Source organism: Erpetoichthys calabaricus, chromosome 15, assembly GCF_900747795.2.
Source record: "Erpetoichthys calabaricus chromosome 15, fErpCal1.3, whole genome shotgun sequence".
Classification (NCBI taxonomy): domain Eukaryota; kingdom Metazoa; phylum Chordata; class Cladistia; order Polypteriformes; family Polypteridae; genus Erpetoichthys; species Erpetoichthys calabaricus.
Window position 1 is genome coordinate 3,928,763 of NC_041408.2, and position 26,200 is coordinate 3,954,962.

At 43.3% G+C, this 26,200-nt stretch overlaps 2 protein-coding genes across 4 annotated transcripts in view; one reads left to right on the forward strand and one right to left on the reverse strand.

Annotated features, from left to right (window-relative positions):
- The window catches only part of brox (BRO1 domain and CAAX motif containing), a 445,085-nt gene that overhangs the window by 418,652 nt on the left and 233 nt on the right, over positions 1-26,200 (forward strand). The gene's annotated exons all lie outside the window — the stretch shown is intronic.
- The window catches only part of susd4 (sushi domain containing 4), a 59,355-nt gene that overhangs the window by 6,369 nt on the left and 26,786 nt on the right, over positions 1-26,200 (reverse strand). For 2 of the 3 annotated variants that reach the window (XM_028820180.2, XM_028820181.2), the window contains exons 3-7: positions 17,326-17,529; positions 14,393-14,572; positions 10,130-10,318; positions 4,090-4,281; positions 316-460 (exon numbers count right to left, since the gene is read on the reverse strand). In XM_028820180.2, the coding sequence (XP_028676013.1) occupies positions 316-460; positions 4,090-4,281; positions 10,130-10,318; positions 14,393-14,572; positions 17,326-17,529 (910 nt within the window). The remainder of the gene's footprint in view (positions 1-315; positions 461-4,089; positions 4,282-10,129; positions 10,319-14,392; positions 14,573-17,325; positions 17,530-26,200) is intronic. The other variant, XM_028820182.2, reaches the window with a different exon arrangement.

Consider the following 26,200-nt stretch of genomic DNA (forward strand, 5'->3'; position numbering starts at 1 on the left):
AAGGGGAACGAGGAGGAGGAAGAGGGAGAAGGGGAATGAGGAGGAGGACGGGGAAGAGGGAGAAGTGGAAGTGGAAGAGGAGGAACAAGGAGGAAGAGGGAGAAGGAGAAGTGGAAGTGGAAGAGGAGGAACAAGGAGGAAGAGGGAGAAGAGGAAGTGGAAGAAGCAGACTTGTAGGCACATGAAACCTACCAGCAGATTCACAAAATACACCCAACTCCCATGCCATTCCCTGATCTCAGGTATTTTTGGGTTTCCCCCCAAATACACGCTAGTCTGCTGGCTCCATTCAAATGCATTTAAGTTACGGCTTACCTTAGCTGACAGTGGGCCTTGAATTTGGTCTGGAACACTTTGCCGAGGATGACAAAGAGCAGCAGCATCAAGACACTGGTGGCTGTGAATGCCACCACCTTCCACGTAGTCAAGAGAGTTTCTCGAGAACTGGGCCACAGCTGCTCTGTAAAAGAGAAGACATTGGTAACTTGGAGGCACCTTCCTAGATGTAGGCAGACCCTGTGATGTGGCTCACCAAATTGTGATCAGGCTCGTCATGTTTGCGGATATGTTTATAGACCTTCATTGAAGTTCACCTGGGGCAAACTGAAATTATTGGACATCATTTAGAAAGGCCCACATGTACCTGTGTATAGGGGGGCCCCACAATTCACAATGCATGTTAGGACAAAAACCAAATCAACAAAGTCCAAGGAACCCTCTGTAAACCTCTGTGATCAAATTATGAGGAGTTGAAGATCAGGTAAAGGGGATAAAACCTTTTCTAAATCTTTGAGTGGTCCCAGGAGCAGAGTGGGCCGCAATTTAATTTTAAAACAGAAGAAGTTTGGAAAAACCAGAATTATTTCTGGAGTTGGCCAAATACAGTAACTGGGCAAGAAGATCCTTAGCCATGGAGGTGAGCAACAACCCAATGGTTGCCCTGTTAAAGTCCTCTATTGAGAAGTGGCAGCATGCCATCAGTCAGGTGGAGGCCAATCTTGAGTAGAAGGCATTTGACAGCCCACTTGGAGTTTAACAAATGAATTTTGAAACACTCTGAGAGCATGAGGACAACAATTCTCTGGTCTGACAGGGCAAAAATTGAACTCTTTGGTCAGAACTCCAAGGACTGCCTGATGAAGACCAAACACTTCTCATCACTTTCATAATATTATCCTTACGCTAAAGCATGAAGGTGGCAGCGTCATGCTATGGAGGTGAATGGCCAGGCCCACTGGTCACAATTGAACAAAGGACAAATGGAGACAAATTCAGAGAGGTCCTTGAAGAAAACCTGCTCCAAAGTGCATGCCACCTCAGATTGGGGCAACGGTTCACCATTCAGCACAACAATGACCTGAAACAGAGCTAAGGAGTCGCTTTGGAATGTGTGATTGAGTGTAACGCAGTCCAGACTTAAATCTCATGGAACATCTGTGGAGGGAGCTGAAGATGGCCGCTTAGAGACGCTTCCCTTCAAATCTAACCGAGCTTGAGATGTTTTGCCAGGAAAAATGGGATCATCTGCCCTAATATCCAGGTATACAAAGCTTGTAGCAACGTAGAAAAAACTACTCAAAGTTGGACTTGCTGCCACAGGGGATTCTACAAAGTAATCAATTGAGGGTCTTAATACATCTTGGAAGGAGAGAGGCCAGTTTTTGATCTATACTAATAAAAGGCAAAGCCCTCACTCATTGACTCACTCATCACTAACTCTCCAACTTCCCGTGTAGGTAGAAGGCTGAAATTTGGCAGGCTCATTCCTTACAGCTTACTTACAAAAGTTAAGCAGGTTTCATTTCGAAATTCTACACATAACGGTCATAACTGAATCCTACTTACATACATATATACGTCCATAGCCTGCAGCTCGGTCGCCGTGTGAGGCGGGGTTGCGTACTGCATCCCCCGGCCTCCCACGTAGTTGGCTGCCTGCCTATTTTACACCTTTGGAGAACTGTCAATGCCTCTTAAATAGTCACCTGTGAATCTAAGATGTTTGAGTAGTGGACACTTTGATGTTTATGAATGTTTCAACTCTCAAAAGCAGGATGCAAAGTTATCGATGAAACCGGTTGTATGCTTACAACGCTTGACAGATGCCGAATGTCACTTCAACACAACAAGTCCTGCAAATACTAACGTAATTGAAACAAACCATGAAACTCAAACCGATTATGACAGCAGCAATCCAAGCTGTGAGAAAACAGTAAAAAGGAGGCGCGGCAGACGTCGTGGTACATTTTCTGATGCAGCTAGATGGAAACAACTTCGTGACGCTGCCGCCAAATACTCATAGGCAAATCCACAGGTTCATAGAGACGCTGCCCCTAAATACTCGCAGGCAAATCCACAGGTTCATAGAGACGCTGCCCCTAAATACTCGCAGGCAAATCCACAGGTTCATAGAGACGCTGCCGCCAAATAGTTGCGTGCAAATCCACAGGTTCATAGAGACGCTGCCGCCAAATAGTCGCGTGCAAATCCACAGGTTCATAGAGACGCTGCCGCCAAATAGTCGCGTGCAAATCCACAGGTTCATAGAGACGCTGCCGCCAAATAGTCGCGTGCAAATCCACAGGTTCATAGAGATGCTGCCGCCAAATACTCACAGGCAAATCCATAGGTTCATAAAGACGCTGCCGCCAAATAGTCGCGTGCAAATCCACAGGTTCATAGAGACGCTGCCGCCAAATAGTCGCGTGCAAATCCACAGGTTCATAGAGATGCTGCCGCCAAATACTCACAGGCAAATCCATAGGTTCATAGAGACGCTGCCGCCAAATACTCACAGGCAAATCCACAGGTTCATAGAGACGCTGCCGCCAAATATTCGCACGCAAATACAGAAGTTCATAGAGACGCTGTCGCTAAATACTCGCAGGCAAATCCACAAGTTCATAGAGACGCTGCCGCCAAATACTCGCAGGCAAATCCACAGGTTCATAGGGACGCTGCCGCCAAATAGTCGCATGCAAATACAGAAGTTCATAGAGACGCTGCCGCCAAATACTCGCAGGCAAATCCACAGGTTCATAGAGACGCTGCCGCCAAATATTCACACGCAAATACAGAAGTTCATAGAGACGCTGTCGCTAAATATTTCCACACAAATCCACAAGTTAATAGAGCTTCTGTTTCTAGGTACGATCCCAATAATAAAAAACGGCTCATACGAAAACAACAGGTTTGGCTCAAAAAAGCCGATTGTGGATTTGCGTACAGCCACCAAAACTTTGTAACGGCACAAGACTTCAGGTCACGTGTCTGCAAAAGAACCTAATTAAGGAAACTATTTTTACTGGCGGTGGCTCAGGGGAGAGAGTTTTTATTCCTCGCATCCCCGATATACCCTCTGATCTCCCATTTCAATTCAAATGCCTCCAATTTCCAGTAAGGCTCTGCTTCACAATGACAATTAATAAGTCTCAGGGACAGACCCTACAAAAGGTTGGCATTGATTTGAGGCAAGATTGCTTTTCACATGGCCAACTATACGTTGCATGCTCAACAGTAAGCTCAGCACACAGCTTTGTCATATTACAACCGGAGGGCCGAACTGACAACATGGTACACAAAGAGATCCTTAACAAATAATTATTTGTATATTTTCCCTCAGTTTAAAAATGTTTACTTTTCTTCTTAAGAACAATTTTAAGGTAGTACTTCACCACTGTGAAATGCGGGTATTTTGCTAGTTTGTAATAAATTTGAAATATTTTCTGCAAATGCGTTCAATTTGTCATTTTGGGCTATTGATTGTAGGCAAATGTATCCATTTTGAATGAAATCTGCAACACAGTAACGTTTACACAAAGTACAACTTTAAGAATAATTACATTACACCAGACCTAAAAAATAAAAAAACACCATGCTGTGAGTGGATGGAAGAATTCCTACAATGGTGTGAAAAATATGACCACTTGATGGAGTTTACTGCTACTACATTCATAAATGCTCCATGTATTCATCCCTTCAGCTACAAGCCACACACACACACACACACACACACACACACCCCACTGCCCATTGGAGCGGTCACAGGTGACAGACAGGTATGAGCTCACACATGGATGCTGCACTTACCTGATCTCAAGCAGTACACTTGGATGCTTGGAAACCACTGGCCATACTGGCAGGTGATATATTTGAAGTCGCTGGCTAGATTATAGCCAGGGTCACAGTAGAACTCCACTACGGTACCGTGGATGTATCTGTCGCAGGGCTGTGGGTGGCAGATGTAGTCTCCATGTTCCACCATTGGAGGTAGTGGGCAAACTGCAATTCAAACCAAAAGAAGAGAGTGACGTATTTGGCCTTAGTTAAATGTATTGTGGTTGACAGGTTAGGGGCAAGTCCTCCATGTGTAAAGCAAGTGCTGCCCCATCATCACCAGGAAAACCAGGGAGATCATTGTCTACTTCAGGAGGCACAGCACCGACCTAGCCCTCCTTTACATCAATGGCGAGTGTATGGAGAGGGTCCATACCTTCCAGTTTCTCAGCATCCTTATCTCCACTGACATCTCCTGGACAGCAGTCATCAAGAAGGCTCAGCAGCTGTTACACCTCCTGAGAGTCCTCAGAAAGCACAACCTGGACTCCAACCTGCTACTGACCTTCTACCGCTCATCCAGTGAGAGCCTGCTGATGTACTGCATCACAGTATGACATGGCAGACAGGGAGAGGCTTCAGAGAGTAGTAAAGGCAGCACAGAAGATCACCGGCTGCCCTTTCCCCTCCCTGATGGACATTTACACCTCCCACTGCCTCAGCAGAGCAAAAAACATCATCAAGGACAGCTGCCACCCTGGCTCTGATTTGTTTGACCTGCTGCCCTCAGGGAGGCATTACAGGGGCATCACAACAAGGACAAACAGACACAACAACAGCTTTTCCCCCCAAAACCATTCTAAACTCACATGTGCACTGACTACACAGTCTAACCCCCCAACCCCTGGACTTCCTTCTATCCATCAACTGTGCAATATCCAAAATCTAAATGGTACTGAATAATAACTGTGCAATATCTGTATACTGTACAATATCATTACTCTCAGGGTCCATCATCCACTACTCACTGCACATGATCAGCATTATTGTGCAATATTTCAATTATGTGCAATAACCCAATAGTTATTTATTCATTCCAGTATTTAAATAACGTGCAATAAACCAATAATGCAATAATTATTATTCTTCCCATATGTATATAGCATCACAGAACTTCTTTGCAACTTTTTGCACCATTTGTTTACTTGTTTATTTACTTGTTGTGTTCTACATACAGTTAGGTCCATAAATATTTGGACAGACAACGTTTTTCTAATTTTGGTTCTGTACATGACCACAATGAATTTGAAATGAAACAACTCCGATGCAGTTGAAGTGCAGACTTTCAGCTTTAATTCCGTGGGGTGAACAAAACGATTTCATAAAAATGTGAGGCAACTAAAGCATTTTGTTAACACAATCCCTTTATTTCAGGGGCTCAAAAGTAATTGGACAATTGACTCAAAGGCTATTTCATGGGCAGGTGTGTGCAAGTCCGTCGTTATGTCCTTATCAATTAAGCAGATAAAAGGCCTGGAGTTGATTTGAGGTGTGATGCTTGCATGTGGAAGATTTTGCTGTGAACAGACAACATGCGGTCAAAGGAGCTCTCCGTGCAGGTGAAAGAAGCATCCTTAAGCTGCGAAAACAGAAAAAACCCATCGGAGAAATTGCTCCAATATTACGAGTGGCAAAATCTACAGTTTGGTCCATCCTGAGAAAGAAAGCAAGCACTGGTGAACTCAGCAACGCAAAAAGACCTGGACGTCCACGGAAGACAACAGTGGTGGATGATCGCAGAATCATTTCCATGGTGAAGAGAAACCCCTTCACAACAGCCAACCAAGTGAACAACACTCTCCAGGGGGTAGGCGGGCGTATCGATATCCAAGTCTACCATAAAGAGAAGACTGCATGAAAGTAAATCCAGAGGGTGCACTGCAAGGTGCAAGCCACTCATAAGCCTCAAGAATAGAAAGGCGAGATTGAACTTTGATAAAGAACATCTAAAAAAGCCAGCACAGTTCTGGAAAAACATTCTTTGGACAGATGAAACCAAGATCAACCTCTACCAGACTGATGGCAAGAAAAAAGTATGGAGAAGGCGTGGAACAGCTCATTATCCAAAGCATAGCACATCATCTGTAAAACATGGTGGAGGGAGGCAGTGTGATGGCTTGGGCGTGCATGGCTGCCAGTGGCACTGGGACACTAGTGTTTACTGATGATGTGACACAGGACAGAAGCAGCCGAATGAATTCTGAGGTGTTCAGAGACATACTGTCTGCTCAAATCCAGCGAAATGCAGCAGTCAAATTGATTCATGATACAGATGGACAATGACCCAAAACATATAGCCAAAGCAACCCAGGAGTTTATTAAAGCAAAGAAGTAGAAAATTCTGGAATGGCCAAGTCAGTCACCTGATCTTAACCCAACTGAGCAGGCATTTCACTTGTTGAAGACTAAACTTCAGACAGAAAGGCCCACAAACAAACAGTAACTGAAAGTAAAGGCCTGGCAGAGCATTAAAAAGGAGGAAACCCAACATCTGGTGATGTCCAGGAGTTCAAGACTTCAGGCTGTCATTGCCAGCAAAGGGTTTTCAACCAAGTATTAGAAATGAACATTTGATTTCCAGTTATTTCATTTGTCCAATTACTTTTGAGCCCCTGAAATGAAGGGATTGTGTTCAAAAACTGCTTTAGTGGCCTCACATTTTTATGTAATCGTTTTGTTCACCCCACTGAATTAAAGCTGAAAGTCTGCACTTCAACTGCATCGGAGTTGTTTCATTTAAAATTCATTGTGGTCATGTACAGAACCAAAATTAGAAAAATGTTATCTCTGTCTTAATATTTATGGACCTGATTGTATATGTCTGCACTGAAGGAGCTGCTTTTTATCTCATTGTACGTGTGTATAGTGACAATAAAAGGCTTATTCACATAACATTAATTTCCTGCTGACAGTGGGTCTCACATCCAGTTGATTACATCAGCAGAGTCTGGAAATGACCTTGAAAGGGCCAAACTTTTTGCTTTACATAAAAATAAGCAATATAATCAATTGTTATAAGAAAACTCACATAAGAGTTCAGCAATTAAGGTACACTGTGTCACACATGTCCATCTACATCAGTGATTCTTAACCTTTTTTGGTTAACCAGACACCTTTAAGATTCTGATGAAAACCATGGACCTCCTTCCCCAGAAATATTCACATTAACACAGCTTTGCACACAATTAATATAAGGTGCTTTATTTATTGAGATTTGATTATCTCACACCTGTATGACATACACAAATTATTATTAAACTTTCAAGTAAACAATCACATTTTTTTTTTTTGCAAAAAGTAAAGGCCACTGATTATAATTATGAAATAGAATACAAAACAGATCTACTGCTACTGCTACTATGTCTTCTACTACTATTACTTCTACAGGACTTTCAATCAACAGTGCCGGGCTATATTGTGAAAATAAATGTTAATTTTTATCTGACACTCACGGACCTCTTGAAACCCATCCATCGATCCACCCAGGGGTCCACGAACCTCAATTTATGAACCCCTGGTCTAGAGCTAAAACAGCCGGACAGAAAAATACCACGCTGACGATGTGCTGCTTCATTTTTGAGCCAAATCGTGCAAGAGAAGGACACTCGAGAGGAACCCTCAAATAACTTAATTCTACAATGAATTATGAATTCTTCTCATCCGTTGCTATCGTAATGAGCTATTTTATAATCAGTAAGATCAGCATCAGAGCGGTAAATAATTACTGAAACGTTAGAGAATAGTTTGGGTGTCTGGGTTCTGAGGGGACAAAAGCCCACTGATGATCATGTCTAAAATTTTTGTATACAGCATCTCAAGTCCACAAGTTTGTGAGCCTGAAAATACATCGAGTCCACCTCCCCTACAACCTAAAGATATGTCAATTAAAAGTGTGCGATTTAACCCAATGCCAATGTTTATTTATAATTACAGAGCACCAAACACATACTGATAACTTCATTTTACTAGCCGAGTAGATTGCATTTACTGAAGAATTTACACAACAATATTTCTCTTTGGGGTTGGTGTCGTTCATATGAACAGCTGGGGAAAAAACACAACCATGTTGTCACGTATACACCCCAGAGGGTCGCCTTCCAGACTCGCCTAAGTTATGTGGTACCACTTCAGGATGCTGTCACTAACAGCTTCATCTCCTTTTCTCCTCCCAATGCAGAGAAACCACCTCTTGAAGACAACCGATCCAAAGAGACCAACCATGTGACCTCGGCAGAGGTTGGCGACTGCCATCTACGATTCCAGACCGGCAATACCCAGAAAACACCACTACAGCGTGATGAGAGGACATTGCCTAGTTATTTGCTATCACCATCGGGCACCTGCTAAATTCAATATGTTTCTGCTTTATTTGAAATTAAAGGTTGGCACCCCAGCTATTTTGGGACTCTCCCCCATACACAGCTTTCAATTTAATAATATAAAAGCATTGAATTTAACAATAAAACACATTTTGCCTGAAGAAAGGGCCTGAGTTGCCTCGAAAGCTTGCATATTGTAATCTTTTGTTACCCAATAGAAGGGGTCATTTTGCTCGACTTCTCACTTCACAATAAAACACAAATGCACTAAAACCCTGTGATAGTACAAATTAGGAAATAAGGCCTTCATTGTTTGGCTGCCGTCCATCTCCATAGGTGACCAGCTAGCAGTCTGCTCAATCCGAGACTACCCTCGTTAAAGTTGGATGAATGGCACGGCGCCCAATTTGGCGGACCTGCTCCAGCACTGGCAGTGAGGTGTGTCTGACTGAGTGAGTCATCCATAAATGTAGACATGATAACGTTACAACCATCAATGTGAGCAATGCTGCATTTCAAAGCTGAACCAGGCAATATAGGACAACGCCTATCAGAAACACAACTAGAGAAGAACTATAAAATAATAAATAAATCAGCGGTCCTTGTTTACAGAGGTTTCATTAACAATATTATCAAAGTCCAAATTAGAAGTCAGGTCACTCTATATGGCCATTAGAGTAACCGATGTCAAAAACCTTCATGTCATTCATGACCTTTCAGGGGGCCCAAAATTTTAACCACCCCACCCAAGTTCAGCTTCCAGTATCACTCAGCTGTCCAGAAAAACTAAAGACGACAAATGAGGGAGGCCAGCAAGAGACCTCCCTGAGGGTAGAATGTCAGTGCCAGAACTGCATGATTGAAGCATCCCTTACGTTACTACATGCTACCACAGTGCAAGGATTAGTGACTTCCACATTCCCCCCCTAACACAAACACTGAACATCTCTTAGGGGGCTGATGTCTTGCCTACCCTGGCACTCGTTCACAATCTTTTTGCCGTTTTGTCGCACAGCTACTGTCGCATCATGGTGAAGCTTCACACAACCAAATGCACCAGTCATATCACAGTGTCCTCGGCCATGCAGTGGCGTATCATGCATCGGTTTCACTTTCTGTGTTCAATGTCTGATGACCAATGAAGGACATCATAAACGCTCGTTATCAATAACACTCAATTCGAGCAATGGTCCAGTTTCAGTTTGTGCTAAAGATGCCGTACGGCTTCTTTATTTGCCACTGGATGTTTTTTGTCGGAGGCTCTGCCCCACTCATAAAAACTGACGAGTTACCTTAGAGTTACCATGAAAGGGCACAAAGACCAGAAATATTCAGGTTTTTGCAGCAGTTTGATGTTATTTCATCCACTAGATGGCAGCAGAATACTGTTTTGAGAGTTACTACTCTTTACACTATAAAGGGTATCATTACACGTCACCCTCAGCCTGACTCGGGCATAACCAGACTTCCATAGAATTCCGAGCTTCAGGTTAACACCAAGGAGATTAAATAGGGTCCTCCTGATTATGACCTCAACTCTCCTGCTAACATGTTTGTTACTTGTTTACAAGACACACACACACGCACAGTATATAAATAATATGGCCATATTAAGGATCCCTGCACCCTTCCAATGATGGGCCATGCCTTCATGATTTTACACAAATACAGTAGAGCATCTACAGTTTTTTTACCTTCCACATCAAGGCACCGTGGTGGGTTTTCAGACCAGATTAAGTTGTACATGCATTCGAGCACCTCAGGTCCAGACAGCTTGTATCCTGGAAAACACTGGTAGCGAACAATGGTTCCCACCGGGACGGAGAATTCTGTCTCTGATATGTTGATGTAACTGTGCGGAGAAACGACTGGTCTCAGGCAGCCTAAAAAAATTTAAAACAATAAATAATAAAAGTTAAATAAGAGATTTTAGCAGTGGAAAAAGTACTGTTTTCGGTATTTTATTTAATCAGTGTCCATTTCATTACAAACACCATCATAGATCCTTGTGTAAATACAGTGGGACCTTTAGAGATTTATCTTCCAGTCGTCTAGCTTTATATAACACCAGGATCTCACTTGGAATAAGACAGGAGGACTTGATTGTGTTCATCCTTTGTCTCTTTTATGCTGTTTCAAGTGGTTTTGTATTCCGAGTTGATACATGTTGTATTTGTCTAGAGAATTGTGGAACAAATGCAATACTTGCACTTTCCCTTCTTCTTCTTCTTCTTTCAGGCTGCTCCCGTTAGGGGTTGCCACAGTGGATCATCTTCTTCCATATCTTTCTGTCCTCATCATCTTGTTCTGTTACACCCATCACCTGCATGTCCTCTCTCACCACATCCATAAACCTTTGCTTAGGCCTTCCTCTTTTCCTCTTCCCTGGCAGCTCTATCCTTAGCACCCTTCTCCCAATATACCCAGCATCTCTCCTCTGCACATGTCCAGACCAACGCAATCTCTCCTCTCTGACTTCGTCTCTCAACCGTCCAACTTGAGCTGACCCTCTGATGTCCTCATTTCTAATCCTGTCCATCCTCGTCACACCCAATGTAAATCTTAGCATCTTTAACTCTGCCACCTCCAGCTCTGTCTCCAGCCCATATAACATAGCTGGTCTCACTACCGTCCTGTAGACCTTCCCTTGCACTCTTGCTGATACCCGTCTGTCACAAATCACTCTTGACACTCTTCTCCACGCACTCCACCCTGCCTGCACTCTCATTTTTTCACTTCTCTTCCACAATCCCCATTACTCTGTACTGTTGATCCCAAGTATTTAAACTCATCCACCTTCACCAACTATCCTCCCTGCAACCTCACCATTCCACTGACCTCCCTCTCATTCACACACATGTATTCTGTCTTGGTGTTCCTACTCACCTTCACTCCTCTCCTCTCATATCTCCACCTCTCCAGGGTCTCCTCAACCTGCTCCCTACTCTCACTACAGATCACAATGTCATCAGCAAACATCACAGTCCATGGGGACTCCTCTCTAATCTCGTCTGTCAACCTGTCCATCACCAAATGAGAAAGGGCTCAGAGCCGATCCCTGATGTAATCCCACCTCCGTCACTCCTACCACAGACCTCACCACTGTCACACATCCCTCGTACATATCCTGTACCACTCCTACATACTTCTCTGCCACTCCCGACTTCCTCATACAATACCACAGCTCCTCTTGAGGCACCCTGTCATATGCTTTCTCCCTCTTGCACTTTCCCCTTTAGGCAAAAACAAAAACAGTAACGGGAGGGACGCTGGACCTTTCAAGCAATTTCCGGGATCTTTGACTTTATTCCTGGGACTGTGAAATGAGCTCACCATCCACCAGTTAATGTTTCATCCTAATACGTCTGGATACTTGTTCATACTGGAAAGTTACAGACACGCCTGTAATGTAAACGGATAGAATTTTTAATTAAACTATGAGGCTGATTTTTTGGCCATACCGTCCACGCCTAAGTAGCGCTATCACTTATAGTGAAGACATTATGTGGGTGGTAAAGGGAGAGGTTTTTGTAAACCATGTTGCCATGGCCACAAAGAAAAGGGGCAAACTGATAGCACCCACTATGAAAATCTGTTCCAAAATAGTATCACAATGGTGCCACTGTCAAAAATGAAGACCAAGGAAATTCATTATACTAGCACAAAATTGTGCATCATGATGGGTGGCACGGTGGCGCCATTGTAGTGCCGCTGTGTCACAGTAAGGACACCAGAGTTCGCGTCCGGGGTCCTCTCTGCATGGAGTTTGCATGTTCTTCCCCATTTCTGCATGAGTTTCCTTCTACAGTCCAAAGACATTCAGGTTAGATGGATTGGCAATATTAAATTGGTCCTAGGGTGGGGTTGGAGTTGTGTGTGTGTTCACCCTGCAAAGAACTGGCACCCTGTCCAGGGTTTGTTCCTGCCTTGTGCCCTGTGCTAGGTGGGATAGGCTGCAGAACCACCCGACCCCCGTGACCCTGTTCAGGACTAAGTGAGCTAGAAAATGACTGACCAGTGACTGCGCTTCTGTTTTGTCTTGCCTCTCCTATTCTTTAATGGGTAGCCTTTGTCAGAATGCCTCATACCCCATAGACTTGCCACTGTTTCTAAAGTATTGTACTTTATAACTTCTCCCCACTCTTCCCTTCTACATCTATAACCTCAGATTATTACACAGAGTAAAAGACGAGCCGGAGCTAAGTTACATCTTAAATAATGTATTATTGATAATATTCATAAAATAATAACGATAAGCAAAGTACATTTGAATATTGGCAACCATACAACCTGATAAATGCTGCTATGTAGTTTCAGGCATCACACAGGCTTGTAGTTACTTTAAATGCCTCTAGTTAAGTCCTCATTTTATGGCTTTCTTCAGGACAGGCTGCATGCTTATCTCAATATGCCTGCCGAGTTGTGCTAATCAGTGTGGTCTTCTTTTCAGTTCATGGTGTGTGAGACGCTCCTTCATCATGAGGGTGACAGAGAGATAGAGGGAGGGGTAAAGCAACTAAATTTCTACATTCTGTGACCAAATCCTTACACCAATAGGGTGTCGTGCTACAGAATGGCCTCCGATTCAACACCAATCCCAAACAGCCAAACTTCAGACCAACTGGGGCACACAATACCTTTCACACCTGCCCCCAAAACCATTTGTTGAGCTGATGCTTGCCAGCTGGGTGATTTGGCTTTCCTGTGGATGTTGATTGAGAGAGTCGCTGGCCAAACTGGTTTTAGGCAGTTCCCTCGACCCTGTCACAAAATTACAAAGACTCAGTCCTATAATGGGTCGGGGAGGGGGAGGAGGGTGTTAGTTAGCCAAATATCAAATCGCCGCCGTTTCTATTATTGAAATAACACTAATATTACATTATTTATAAAACTTAGACAAAGCAAAGAAATACAAAATATTTATCAACTTATATTCAAAATTTCACACCACAACAGCATCATAGGACAAAAACCACAAACCGTGACAGATGCCTCCGATTAAAGGACAAGGATGGGGGATTCCCTTCTGGTAAATGAGTCTGAGTTTCGTTTCCAGACTAAGCAAAGCCCCTACACCTTTGTGCACACCTACACCGGATTTGCTGCTCTGGTTCCATTTGGATTTCTAATGTACTCTTATAATGTGACATCCCCTACCGTACTTTATCTCTTCTGTTGCGTGTGGAAGCACCAGGCCGTTCATCTGTTAATATACTAAACTCTGACAAGCTGAAGACGTGTCGCTAATCTCGCCGGGCTGGCAGACAGCGTATAAACATGATTTATTGGCCTGTCACCTCATTCTGACATGCGGCGCTCGACGGATCAGAGCAGCCGCAAATTATTTCCATTTCTTTTATTGGTTTTCATTACCAGTTTAGAAAATGTGTTTTGGGCAATAAATGGAGGAAAAGAAAAAGAAAAACTCATGGAAACCGCAAGTAGATGAGGGACGTCTCTTCAATTGAACAAAATATGAGCCTTCTGTCTCGTAGCTCCAAGAGGGCTTCATTATCTTTCACGTAATTGCGGTGGGTATTAGAGGTGGCTCCTAATTTAGTGAAGCGATGCACGTTGCGTTTTATTAGGTTTCCATGCTGGTGGGATTCCTTACGGACCGCTGACAACTTCTTTTGTATTATTGGTCCCAATCCCCTCGGGTTTTTGCCTTCTTTAAGGTGTTATTATATCCACAGTGTGCGGAGTTGCCCACCCTCCCTCGTCGTTCAACCTTTATAATTGCCAAGTGCAAAGCAACAAGCAACAGTAGCATTTGTGACGAGAAAGTATAACAAAAAAAAAAAAATAAACCACCATCAGATCTCAAGAGCAGTGCGTGTTCTCAAAAATCATTAATGCTGGTCCCATTCCTCCAGCACACACAGGCTGGGAAAACCAGGACAAGCATCAGAGATTAAAACAATTAACGCTAGCAGGCAAAAGAATTCATACTGCACCTCGACAGATCGGCAGACTGTCCCAGGAGCCATCAGCCTGACAAACAGAAACCATATTGTCCATGTCAGGGTAGCGGATCTGGAATCCTTCATGACAGCTGATGAGCAGTTTGTCTCCCGGTCTGTAAGTCTGATTTGAAATATCTGCGTCTTCAATGTATGGAATGAGGCAATCTGTTACTTTGAAAAAGAAAACACAAGTTAACACGCAAACACCACACGTGCTGCATACACAGACACACAGACTGTAACACCCTTTCAAAAAAAAAAAAAAAGACCGGAACTCAATCTAAATATACAGTGGAGCCTAAAAGTACTCAGAATCCTTCATTCTCTGCACACTTTATTGTAGTGTAATGGACGGCACACGTGAGGTGGCATCTTGTCTGGGAATGAACAAAGATCCTTACCCGGCTGGGATGCCAATGCAATGGAAGGACTGGGGGAGATGGGTAGAGCTGAACATTTTCTTCCCCCAGTACCTGATGGCAACATCCCCAGGTTGGGATTCCCACACAAACACCTGCCGGGCATGCTGGGATCTGTAGTCCCGTCGGGCAACCCTGTCGGGTTCCATTGGGGATGCTAGAGGTGCTGCTGGGATTTTCGAGTTTACTTTACATTTTGACTAAAGTCGTTTGGTTATTCTGGTCTTTCTGGTTATGATCCTCCTTACCTCCATGGCTTTGATTTGTTTCCCGGTCCTGCTACCAACTCTCTTTATCTCACTGTCGGCTCTAAATCAGTGCAGTACCCCATTGGGCCTTAAAGTGGAAACCCTACTGGTAGATAGTGAGGATGAGCAAAATAATTTGTGCAAAACTGAATTTGTGGTGTCACGATTAGCACAGGATTGATTTTGCATCGAAATTCAGTGTTTTGCTTTGCAACATTAATTGTGTTTCACTTCCAAGAAGGAAGGCGTTTCATTCCAGGCTGGATGCGTTTTCATGTATTAATTCTCCATCTTTTAATTTTTAACTAAAGATCACTAGCAGGGGAAAAAAAATAAAAGAAAATAAAAAGAAAATCGCTAGAAGTGTGCATACCCTCAACTAGGTTGCTAAGTGGCAACAGAGGGGCCTGGGTTGGATGGTCTTCTGTGTGGCAAGATTGTGCTGTGCAAAATGGTGTTTATTGGGGTGGAAAATATGCAACCTGTCATATTTAAAAAACAAAAAATGGTCGCTCTCTGCCACGGTGGGAGGCATCAATAGAACAAGACTTTAGGGCGGAAGCAGTAATCCTTGTTTTGTATTCCCAAAAACAATATTTAAACCTCACATATACTCTATTGAGTTTGGCGTTTCACATTTGGGAAATTAATTATTAGTGTCGGGATCACAAAGTGGCATGCAAATTGAAACTGGCCTGTTCACTCATTACTACTTTCTCAATTTGATGGGCACACATAATTGAATTAGTAGTAGATCTAGGTTAACTGATATTAGAAGTTTAGGACAATCTGGACGAGATCAGGCCATGTAGCTCAACCAAGCTCGCCAGTCCTCTCCACTTAATTATTCCAGCATAACATCAAGTTGAGTTTTGAAGGTTTCTAAAGTTTTCCTGTCCACCACACTGCTTGGTCACTCATTCTATGTTTCCGTGGTTCTCTGCGTGAAGAAAAACTCCCCAAAGTTTGTATGAAATTTACCCTGAACAAGTTTCAAATTCTGCGGTGGGTTGGCACCCTGCCCGGGATTGGTTCCTGCCTTGTGCCCTGTGTTGGCTGGGGTTGGCTCCAGCAGACCCCCGTGACCCTGTGTTCGGATTCAGCAGGTTGGACAATGGATGGATGGATGAAGTTTCAAATTGTGTCCCTGTGTTCTCAATAAACTCATTTTAAAGATCTGTTGGACCGATTCCCTTCATAATTGTAAACATTCCAATGAGGTCTCCTCTTCATCTTCTGAAAACGCTCAGCTCTTTTATTCTTTCCTCATAACTCATTCCCTGTAGTCCTGGAATCAGCCTTGTTGCTCTTCTCTGGACCTTTTCTAGTGCTACTAAGTCCTTTTTGGAGACCCAAATTGCACCCAGGACTCCAGATGAGGCCTCACCAGTGCGTTAGAAAGCTTCAGCAGAACCTCCATGGACTTGTACTGCACACATCAAGGCACTATATAACCTGACATTCTGTTAGCCTTCTTAATGGCATCTGAACACTATCTGGAAGTCGATAGCTTAGGGTCCACTACGACTCCTAAATCTTTCTCATAAGGTGGAATCTCGATTTTCTGACCTCCCATTGTGTATTCAAACCTAACATCTTAATAGCTTCTGCACGCTGTCTGGTAGTTGATAATGTTGAGTCCACTGTGACTCCTAAATCGGTGGTTCTCAAACTGTGGGGTGGGCCCCCCTAGGGGGGCACGAAGTAACAAAAAGGGGGGCGCAAAGATGTGAAAAAAAGAAAGCAAGAATCGAAAATATGAAAAATCCATCTATTGAAACCAAAACAAATTAACTTAAAACTACATTCTGATACTAGAAAAATAAATATAGAGTTAGATAAATGTCGATAAAAGTAGGTATAATAAAATATGCATCTATGATATATCATTAATTAAAAAAGAACAAATTGGTATTAGTGGGCTCCTTTCAAAAAAAACGTTAAGGGGGCACGATTAACAAAACTGTTATGAAAACTCGGGTTGCAAATACTTAAAGGTTGAGAAACGCTGCCCTAAATCCTTCCATAAGGTGGACTTTCGATTTTCAGACCCCTCCATTGTGTATTCAGACTTCACATTATAATTTCTACATGTGATTCTTTACAACATAAATATGAAACATAAATCTTTGGAATGCTGGACTATTTGTACCTTTGACTGATTAATTTTGTACTTACTGTAACGAAATTTACAGAATTAATAAAATATGACAAAAGAATGGGTGGAGATTTAGATGTTTGAATGCTGTTGGCTCACCGTCGGCCACACACGCCGTTTGAAGGTTAGGCTTCCAACCCATGGAGCCATTCTGGAGCCGAATGCAGACGAACTTTGAAGGGCCTTTCAACTTGTATCCTTCCAGGCAGCTGAACCGGACGACGGCATTTTCAAAGAAGAGTCCTGAGCCCAGCGTTCTGTTTCCATGCTCAACCAAACCAGGGTCTGCACAGAACTGATAATCTGTGAAGAAAATTAGTAGAAATTAAAATAAATAAATAAAATCGGTAATAAAAGAGGTGTCAGAGAAGTCGGTCAGATGGCCATTATGTACCATACTTACCTGTTTGGTGGCCATGTAAATAAAAGGAAGAGTTGGTGACGGATTTGCTTGATGTCCGATCAAGGCTGGGGTTACGCTGATCTAAAACCCGGGAGAAGGGGTCTTATCAAGCTCTCCCCTTACGTCCATGGTTACGGTATCTGGTGTCTCAAAATTAGAGTTCACTGTGGTTCATGGACGACAGAAGTCTGTGCTATACTGTCGATTCAGAAAGTCTTCAGACCCCTTCACTTTGTGTTGCATACTTAATCTTAAATGGATTCATTTTCCATTTTTGCCCAACAATCTACATGGGTTACCCCATAGTGACAAAGTGAAAACGTGTTTTCAGAAAGGTGTGCAAAGTTATTAAAAATCAAAAACAAAAATCTGTCATTCCTGGAAGTACTCAGCCCCTTTGCTCAGGTTGCTCCCATATGCTTTAACTTTTCTTGAGATGTTTCTAGAACTTGACTGGAGTCCACCTGTGGCAAACTGAATTGACTGGACATTGAAATAAGTGTTCAAGAAGAAAGACCTGGACAAGCTTCAGAAACCGGGCAACACCTGGAAAATGCAGTTTAACGTAGAAAAGTGCAAAGTGCTACACGTGGACAAAACGAACATCAGTTAGCAAGGTGGGAGACACCGACCTACAGGAAGAGACCTCTGTAAGGGATTGAGGGATTAATGTTGAAACATTTTCATCGACTAAGCAACGTACAGAAGCAATTACAAATGTTAGCTGATATCATAAAAAGAGTTGAATTTAACTCAAGGAAGTTATGCTCAAACTATATAATCAGATGTGGTCTCACTAGTGCAAGTTCTGGTCACGACAGCAGCACTCAAAGCTGTTCAGAGAAGAGCAACCAGGTGCATCATGGGACTTATGGGCATGTGCTACTGTGACAGACTCGGACAATTAAATCTGTTTAGTCTCAAGCAGAGGAGACTGTGTGTGGACCTCTATCCAGGTCTTCAAAATCCTCAAAAGGCGTTAATTAAGTAGATCCAGCAGCATTCCTTCAGCTTAAGGGTGAATCACATACTCAAGGACATTAGTGGAAATTAAGGGGAAGTGCATTTAGGACCGAGACCAGGAAGAAGTTCTTTACACAAAGAGTTGGTGGGAGTCTGGAACAAATAAATCGAGACATGGAGGTGAAGCCAGAACAGCCTTAAAGAAGAATCTGGATGAGATATTGGGACAGCTTAGCTATTAGCTAAACCAACAAGAGGCAAGTGGACTGAATGGTCTCCTCTCATTTGTCACATTTCTTATGTAACGGACAGGGCCGGAATGAGAAGCTTATTCAGGCCGGGAATCTCAAGTCCACCCCTGGCCAGGCCACACAGTATCCATCAGTTTTATTGACCATTTTGTCTTGGAATTTTCTATGAATGAGGAGACCGATTTTACTCAAACATTTGAGTCTTAAATATTAGTCTCGAGACAACCTCTGATAAAATGTGGAGCAACACTTCATAAATAAATAAACCATGTAGTTCTATAATATTTATATCAAAACAAATGGGCAAAAAACACTGAACCACATAAAGTAGTTGTTGGTAGAATCCCCAGTGCAGAGATTATGTTTGCAATTTCAACTGGGAGTCCTGGAATCTTTCACAGCCGAGCCGCTGTCCATGTCTGGATGGTGATGCTGAATACCCGTCCACAAAGTTTGAAGTGTTGGTCAAAAAAAGACCACTCTGAATTTCTTCAATAGACAAAAGACTCGAGAAATGTCTCCGTGCCACAGAATTCTGTCGAGAATTTTTTAAAGAATGCACTTAGTTAACAAAAAATGATTTTTGCCATTTCTCGTAGCCTATTCAGTCACTCTGTTATTGCAGCGCTAAGGTTTAACAGTCGGAGCGCGAGAGACGCACTTTCAAAATATTCAAATAAAGTAGAAACAAGACACGTTCATTAACAAACGTATCGTGAAATAAAGGACAACAGGCACATTTAAAAACACAATTCATTCCACTCACATACGTGTATCATGAATAAAAAAATAAATTCAAACATTTCGTGTAACCTATTCAGTCTGACGGAAAAAGGGACAAAAACAAAACACGTTAAAAATGTGACCATACGCTACACTTCATTAAAATTTGAAACAAAAATAAAACAAAATAAATACACAGTAACAAATACCAAAACCCATAAAAACATCCAAATATAATTCAAAGTATATTATAAACTTTTAAACAATCTTCATGCGTAACTTTAATCACAAAAGCACCCGACGTACGCACCTCTCATCCTAGCGCTCCTGTTTAACCCTCAGAGTACGAGACGCACGCAAAGTCAAAACTTGACTTGAACAAAAACAAGAAACCATCCAACCAGAAACCAGAAAAGAAACCCTCCAACGTTAAACCAAAAGGATCTGTGCCCACTACAGAGCAATAACGCCTGCTCGTTTAAAACCATTAAAAGGTAGTCTTCAGGTTACGGACACCCGACCTACAACATGCGAACGGGGCCGCAGCTGCGACGCATGCGCCTCAGTTACTGCTGCTCCGTCATCTTCGGCCCGGGGACGCTGCAAGCGGTGGCTGGATGGAGGCTGGAGGGGGTCGATTTCGCTGCTAGTGTAGTGTCCGTCGGGTGGCTCCCAGCGGCGAGCGGTTTCACTGCCCGACCCCCGCTGCAAGTCACCATTGAGGGTGAATGGGGAGGTGGGGGGGGGTAGCATTGTAGTGTGCCTCGGATGGCTGCGTGTTCAATGGGGGCGGTGGAGTGGCGTGACACTGCATGCAGCAAACTGTAGTGGAGGTGACTGTGAGGTGGGCTGGTGATGAAGCGCCCCTCGCTGCCCCCATTCATTCTCAATGGCAAGCCTGCTTGTACTGTTACGCACATAGCAGGAAGTGGTCTCTTGTCAGTACAGGGTGGTCCAGATCTAATTCTGCAGATCCAGATTGTCTGAATGACTTTGATTGATGCGGGGACGATTCCAGTTCGGTGCGAAGATGATTCTTCGTGTTGCCAGTTCGCACACTTCTCGATGGTCCAGGATTTTTCGGGTGATTTTTCTATGTAATAAACTGATTAAGTTATAGTGTAATGAAAATTGCATAATCAGATCTGGACCACCCTATACATCATGATGACTGGTGCCTAATCTGCTGTGATAGCGTGTACAGTGCTGTACAGAAGAGCTCATCTTAACCTTTTGTCTTCACCCTTCAAGAATGTCTCTGAAACACAAATCTGATGCAAGTGCTGGTGCTACAGTAAAGAAGAGAAAAACCATCACCATGGGAAATAAAGTCGAAATAATAAAAAGGCCAGAGAGAGGTGAAACTCCATTATTCATTGGCAGAGCACTTGGTTACAGTCGGTCAACAATAGCATTTATTAAAATAATATACCTGTTCCGACTTACATACAAATTCAATTTAAGTACAAACCTACAGTCCCTATCTCGTACTTAACCCGGGGACTGCCTGTACTTTATTTCACTGGTTGCTCAGAATGCCAGGCCAGGCCACCAGGAAAGCTCCCACGGATTGTAAACTTCAGTCCGGTTCTTGGGTGTATCTTCCCGTGGTTGGATTACAGTCACTTCCAGTTACACAATCAGGGCCTCCTCACAGGCGAGTTATTCTGTCCATTCCTTGAATTACAGATCTTTGCTCTGGCTCAAGAAGTCTGCAGAGGGGCCTCTGCAAAGATATCAGTTCTACACCGATTAGCAGCTTTGTTTAAATCAGATGAAGTGCAGTGAGGTCCTTGTACAAAGAGTTCAGCCACTTACTTTGGGAAAGGTGAAGCTGGATATCTGCAACCCGGTTAAATCCGAGCAGGCCTGGCGTGCCAATAAAGCATTACAGAATGGGCAATGCCCACATTGTCCTACATATAAAAAGACAAAAAATGTCTTCCGCCCTATCCGTGCCCAGGAGAAATGTTATCCGACATCTAAAACAAGAATGAAATGTCCGATGAACAAAGGCAACAAGACACACAAAGAAAGAGGGACGTAAGGGTTGGCCCTAACCCGGACTCTAACCTTAAACGCACAATGTGACTGAACCAGACAGACTTTGTGTACCATTGTGCCCGTTTTATTAAACAGACACTTCACTGATATTTTGAGAAGGGTCCAGCTGTAGATTAGCGCAGCCAATCGGATTGCATGTTTCTGTCACCTGATTTACTTGACAGATCACAGTTACAGTTAACTCCTCCCACAGCCCTAATCTTAATCGTAGCGTAGCCGGGCGTATCACAGAAACATCACAAAGCGACAACCTGGAAGTCTGCAGATGGACTCTGTTAGATATCTTGGCTCCCTTTTACAGACAACATTTAACAAAAATATGCACACTGACATTTGAATGAGATCATTAAAAAATAAACCAAAAATGATCCATCTTTCAAACCAGTCAACAGCTAACCAAGGCCCCGCAACTCACCCGAAGGCCATGCTCTGAAATCCCAACTTGTTCAAAAGCTGACACATCCCGACAACTCTCTGCTGTCTTGTACTTTTCTGGCTGTTAGGATTGTTTTCAATGTCACTTTCCTCTGATGTATTATAGCAGCATCAGAAATTAGCAAACTCCAGCATCTGGGCAAGCAGATCATGCACAGGCCCCCCCAACCCCCAGGCTGCGATTCCCATCATCTCACCAAAAATCGGAATAATTATTTCAATATGATAATATTTACACTTTGTTCTCTACTGGTATTAATAAAAAAAGAAAAATAAATCAGTGTGTGGCTGATTTCCAGACCTCTCAGGGAGTCCCTTTCCCTGCAGTACTAAAGTGGAGCCAGAAGAGGTCAGCAAAGGACCTTAATTAATACAAGAAGGTTTCCTAAACTCCACAAGAGGCCTTCACAGGAGATCAGACCCTCCAGAGAAACTGTTGGGGGGTGGCCAAATACACACTCGGGTCGGCGCAGAGTCGCCAGTTAATATCTTTCGGATGTGCCTTTTCAGGTTATTCTTTCCTTTCTGCCAGCTACCCCTCTGTGGGGTCTTGAAGCTGCTTCTCCCATCACCTCTACTGTAATACAATACACTTTTTAACCATGACCATCGGACCGCTTGTGATTCACGTGCGTGTGTGTGTTCATTCAAGTTTGGGGCAATGATCTTGATGTGTGTGCCATCAATCACGCCAACAACTCGAGGAGAGCCAGCAGTTTGCATGACTGCAGTTTCCGTTAATATTTACCACACGTGGAATCTGCACATTACCTCACACGTCGAAAGGGCGTTCAAAGTTGGGAGCTAATTTTGAGAAATGGTTGGTTGTGACACACCAAAAATCATCACTACTGTAAAGCAGCATTTTACACGAGACGTTACCAACACTTTCATTTCTGCTGACCGCTCATGGCCTCCTCGTGAAAATGGCGGGATTACGTGACATACGAGATTTTTACGAATGTTATTCCAGGTCTGTCAAATCAATATCTTTTTACGGGTTCACTGATGCCCAGTGGAATTTCTTGGAATGTGCATGCCACGCTGCTCCGATTCCACCTGTCGACCTGTGAACAAAACCCCGAGTTAATTAAAAACTTCTCTGCTTGAAGACAGCGCCTCACCCCCCAACCTGGAGGGGGCACTCCAGCCTTTTCCATTTGAGAACATGCTGATCCTCATCACTGGCCACTTCAGACTCGGCTGCACATCTGAGGTCATCAACCTACAAAGCCAACAGGAGCACCGCCCACGGTGCCAGGATAAGGCCCTGCCCCCTTCTGGGAGGAGCCTCATAAAAGCGGATGCCCTCAAATGCGGTGGTGTCACATTGGACCCGGACATTGCAGAAGAGGGAGGTCCCAACCCAACCTGCCTAAGAAGAGCAGTATTAGTAAGAGCTTTGCTGGGCATTGCGTGGTGGGTACTGAGAGCCTATTCTGATTTCAGTTTAGGTGATGCCATCGTACCCTTTGTTTTTTTGTGTTATAAAATTAAACAGGGTGGTCTAATTGACTCCTGGTTGATTATCTGATGAAATTAGCAAGTGCATTTTGGTTTCCTGGTATAAAGATGTTTCCAAATTGTGTTTTGACTATGGTTTTAGTTTTTTTTTTGGTTTAATTAAAGAGGAATTTTCATTTCCACTTATGAAAAAGGTTTGTTATTTGGCTGACATTGCTTTCAGTTTTTAGCAGAACGTTAAGGCTGTGAGGATGTAGCGCTAACTGCTGCTCCACTGTGCTGCCCTTAATTAAAGCAGAAATGGGCAATCATCCCTGTCCTGGCTGGAGGCTGCTGCACATTTTGAGTTTTTTTTTTCAATTTATAATTTGACTCGCATCCAACAAACTAACATCTCAGTGCTTAGGGAAACAAAAAAAAAAATCTCTTTTCCCGTTGCCTTTCACAGTGCATGAAGCCAAGGAGAATGGCTGGCGCTGCTCCACAGATGCAATTTGGGGGGGTAAATGAGAAATTAATTTCTAAAGTGTGTCTGCAAAAGAACCTTTTGGGATTAAAGTTTTCACACTACGCTTCACAGGAACTGTGCAATCAAAAATTTGTGGGAAACGATGCCCTGGTTTAATAAGAAGCATTCATGAAGCAGGCTGAGGAGGTCCTTTAAACATTTTGTGCCCTTGCCAGCTTAATTTTATAACACTTACAATAGAGATCTGCCAGATATGGGGAGGTCAGCTGGACGCAATAAAGACGTGTCATTTAGGAAGAATGTTATATAGCACCTTTTAAACGGTGAACAACTTCTCAAGGTGCTTTATAAGACTGCTAGGAGTCACTCCATTAGTCAATGTGTGCAGAGGAAAGGGCATTAAAAATTTAGAGCAGAGCGAACATCAGCCATGCAGCATAAAAGCCCAGAAAGAAAGAAAGAAAGAAAGAAAGAAAGAAAGAAAGCCATTATATAGGCAAAGAAAGAAAGAAAGAAAGAAAGAAAGAACTCTTTTTTAAGGCACTGTATAGGGAAAGAAAGAAAGAACTCATTATGAAAGCTACTGTATAGAGAAAGAAAGAAAGAAAGAAAGAAAGAAAGAAAGAAAGAAAGAAAGAAAGAAAGAAAGAAAGAAAGAAAGAAAGAAAGAAAGAAAGAACTCATTATGAAAGCTACTGTATAGAGAAAGAAAGAAAGAAAGAAAGAAAGAAAGAAAGAAAGAAAGAAAGAAAGAAAGAACTCATTATGAAAGCTACTGTATAGGGAAAGAAAGAAAGAAAGAAAGAAAGAAAGAAAGAAAGAAAGAAAGAAAGAAAGAACTCATTATGAAAGCTACTGTATAGGGAAAGAAAGAAAGAAAGAAAGAAAGCCACTAGATAAAGAAAGAAAGAAAGAAAGAAAGAAAGAAAGAAAGAAAGAAAGAAAGAACCTGAGCTGGGTTTATGCATTACCTGTGTAGCTATTCCTGGCCTACGGTACCTGCATGGATCCCACGCCGGGCAGGCTGGGAATTGTAGTGCCACTAGAAAGCCCTGCGGTGTTCTATGGGTGCCAGCAGAGGGAGCTGCAGGGAGAGATCATCTCCACTTTAAGTAACTTTCACCTGACCTGGTAGTGCTACCAAACCTGGAGTGGGGTGACACTGGAAATACTCCCAGGTTTGGCTTAATGGACGCTGCTTCGGGAGAGGAGCTGGACAACACTCACCTGGATGACTTCAAGGAGATGAAGAGAGAAGGAAGCCCACACTGGTCATCGTGTGTGTGGAGATGGCATGTTCTCCCACATTTCCTCCTCAAAACTGGCCTTGTGTGACTGTCTTCTCTTTTCTTGCTACTCAAAGCACTTTATATAGTCAGTGGGGAGACACTTCAACCACCTTCAATGTGCAGCATCCAGCTGGATGATACAACGGCAGCCATTTTACGCCAGTACGCTCACCACAGATTAGCTATTAGGTGGTGAAGGGGTGAGAGATATAGACAAGGGATGATTAGGTGGGCTAGAATGACAAGGCCGAGGTAGGCAATTTAGCCTGGACATTGGGGAAACACCTGACTCTTTAATGAAGGCTGCCTAGAAATCTTGTGACCACAGAGAGCCAGGACCTCGGTTTTACGTCTCATTCAAAGGACGGCACCATTTTTTTACAGCACAGTGTTCCCATAACAGCACTGGGGGAATTGGGATCCACACACGGACCACTGGGTAAGCACCCCCCTGCTGGCATCACCATCACCAGTTCCAGCAGCAACCCCAGCTTTTCCTAGCTGGCCTCACCATCCAAGAACTGGCCGGGCCTGAAGATGCTTAGCTACAGATGAATGACCTGTTCTGAAGTGCATGTCGTACGGCTGCTAGATGTTCCTGTTTATGACCCAAGTGCTGCCAGGATAGGCACTGGCCTCAGAGACCCTGGGTTAGAAAACGGATGCAAGAAGAACGTAAGAAATCTGACAAACAAGAGGACACCATTCAACTCATCAACCTCATTTGTTTGGCTAGTAGCAAAGCTATCCCAACATCTCATCCAGATTCTTCTTAAAGTTTGTCAAGGCTTTGGCTTCATGGCCTATGGTCTTATTCAGAGGTTCTTGCTAGGATACCCCCTTCACAATCCTATACTTGCTGGTGAGTAAAGCAGATTTCAAATATTGTACCAGGCATTGCCCAGGTAAAAAA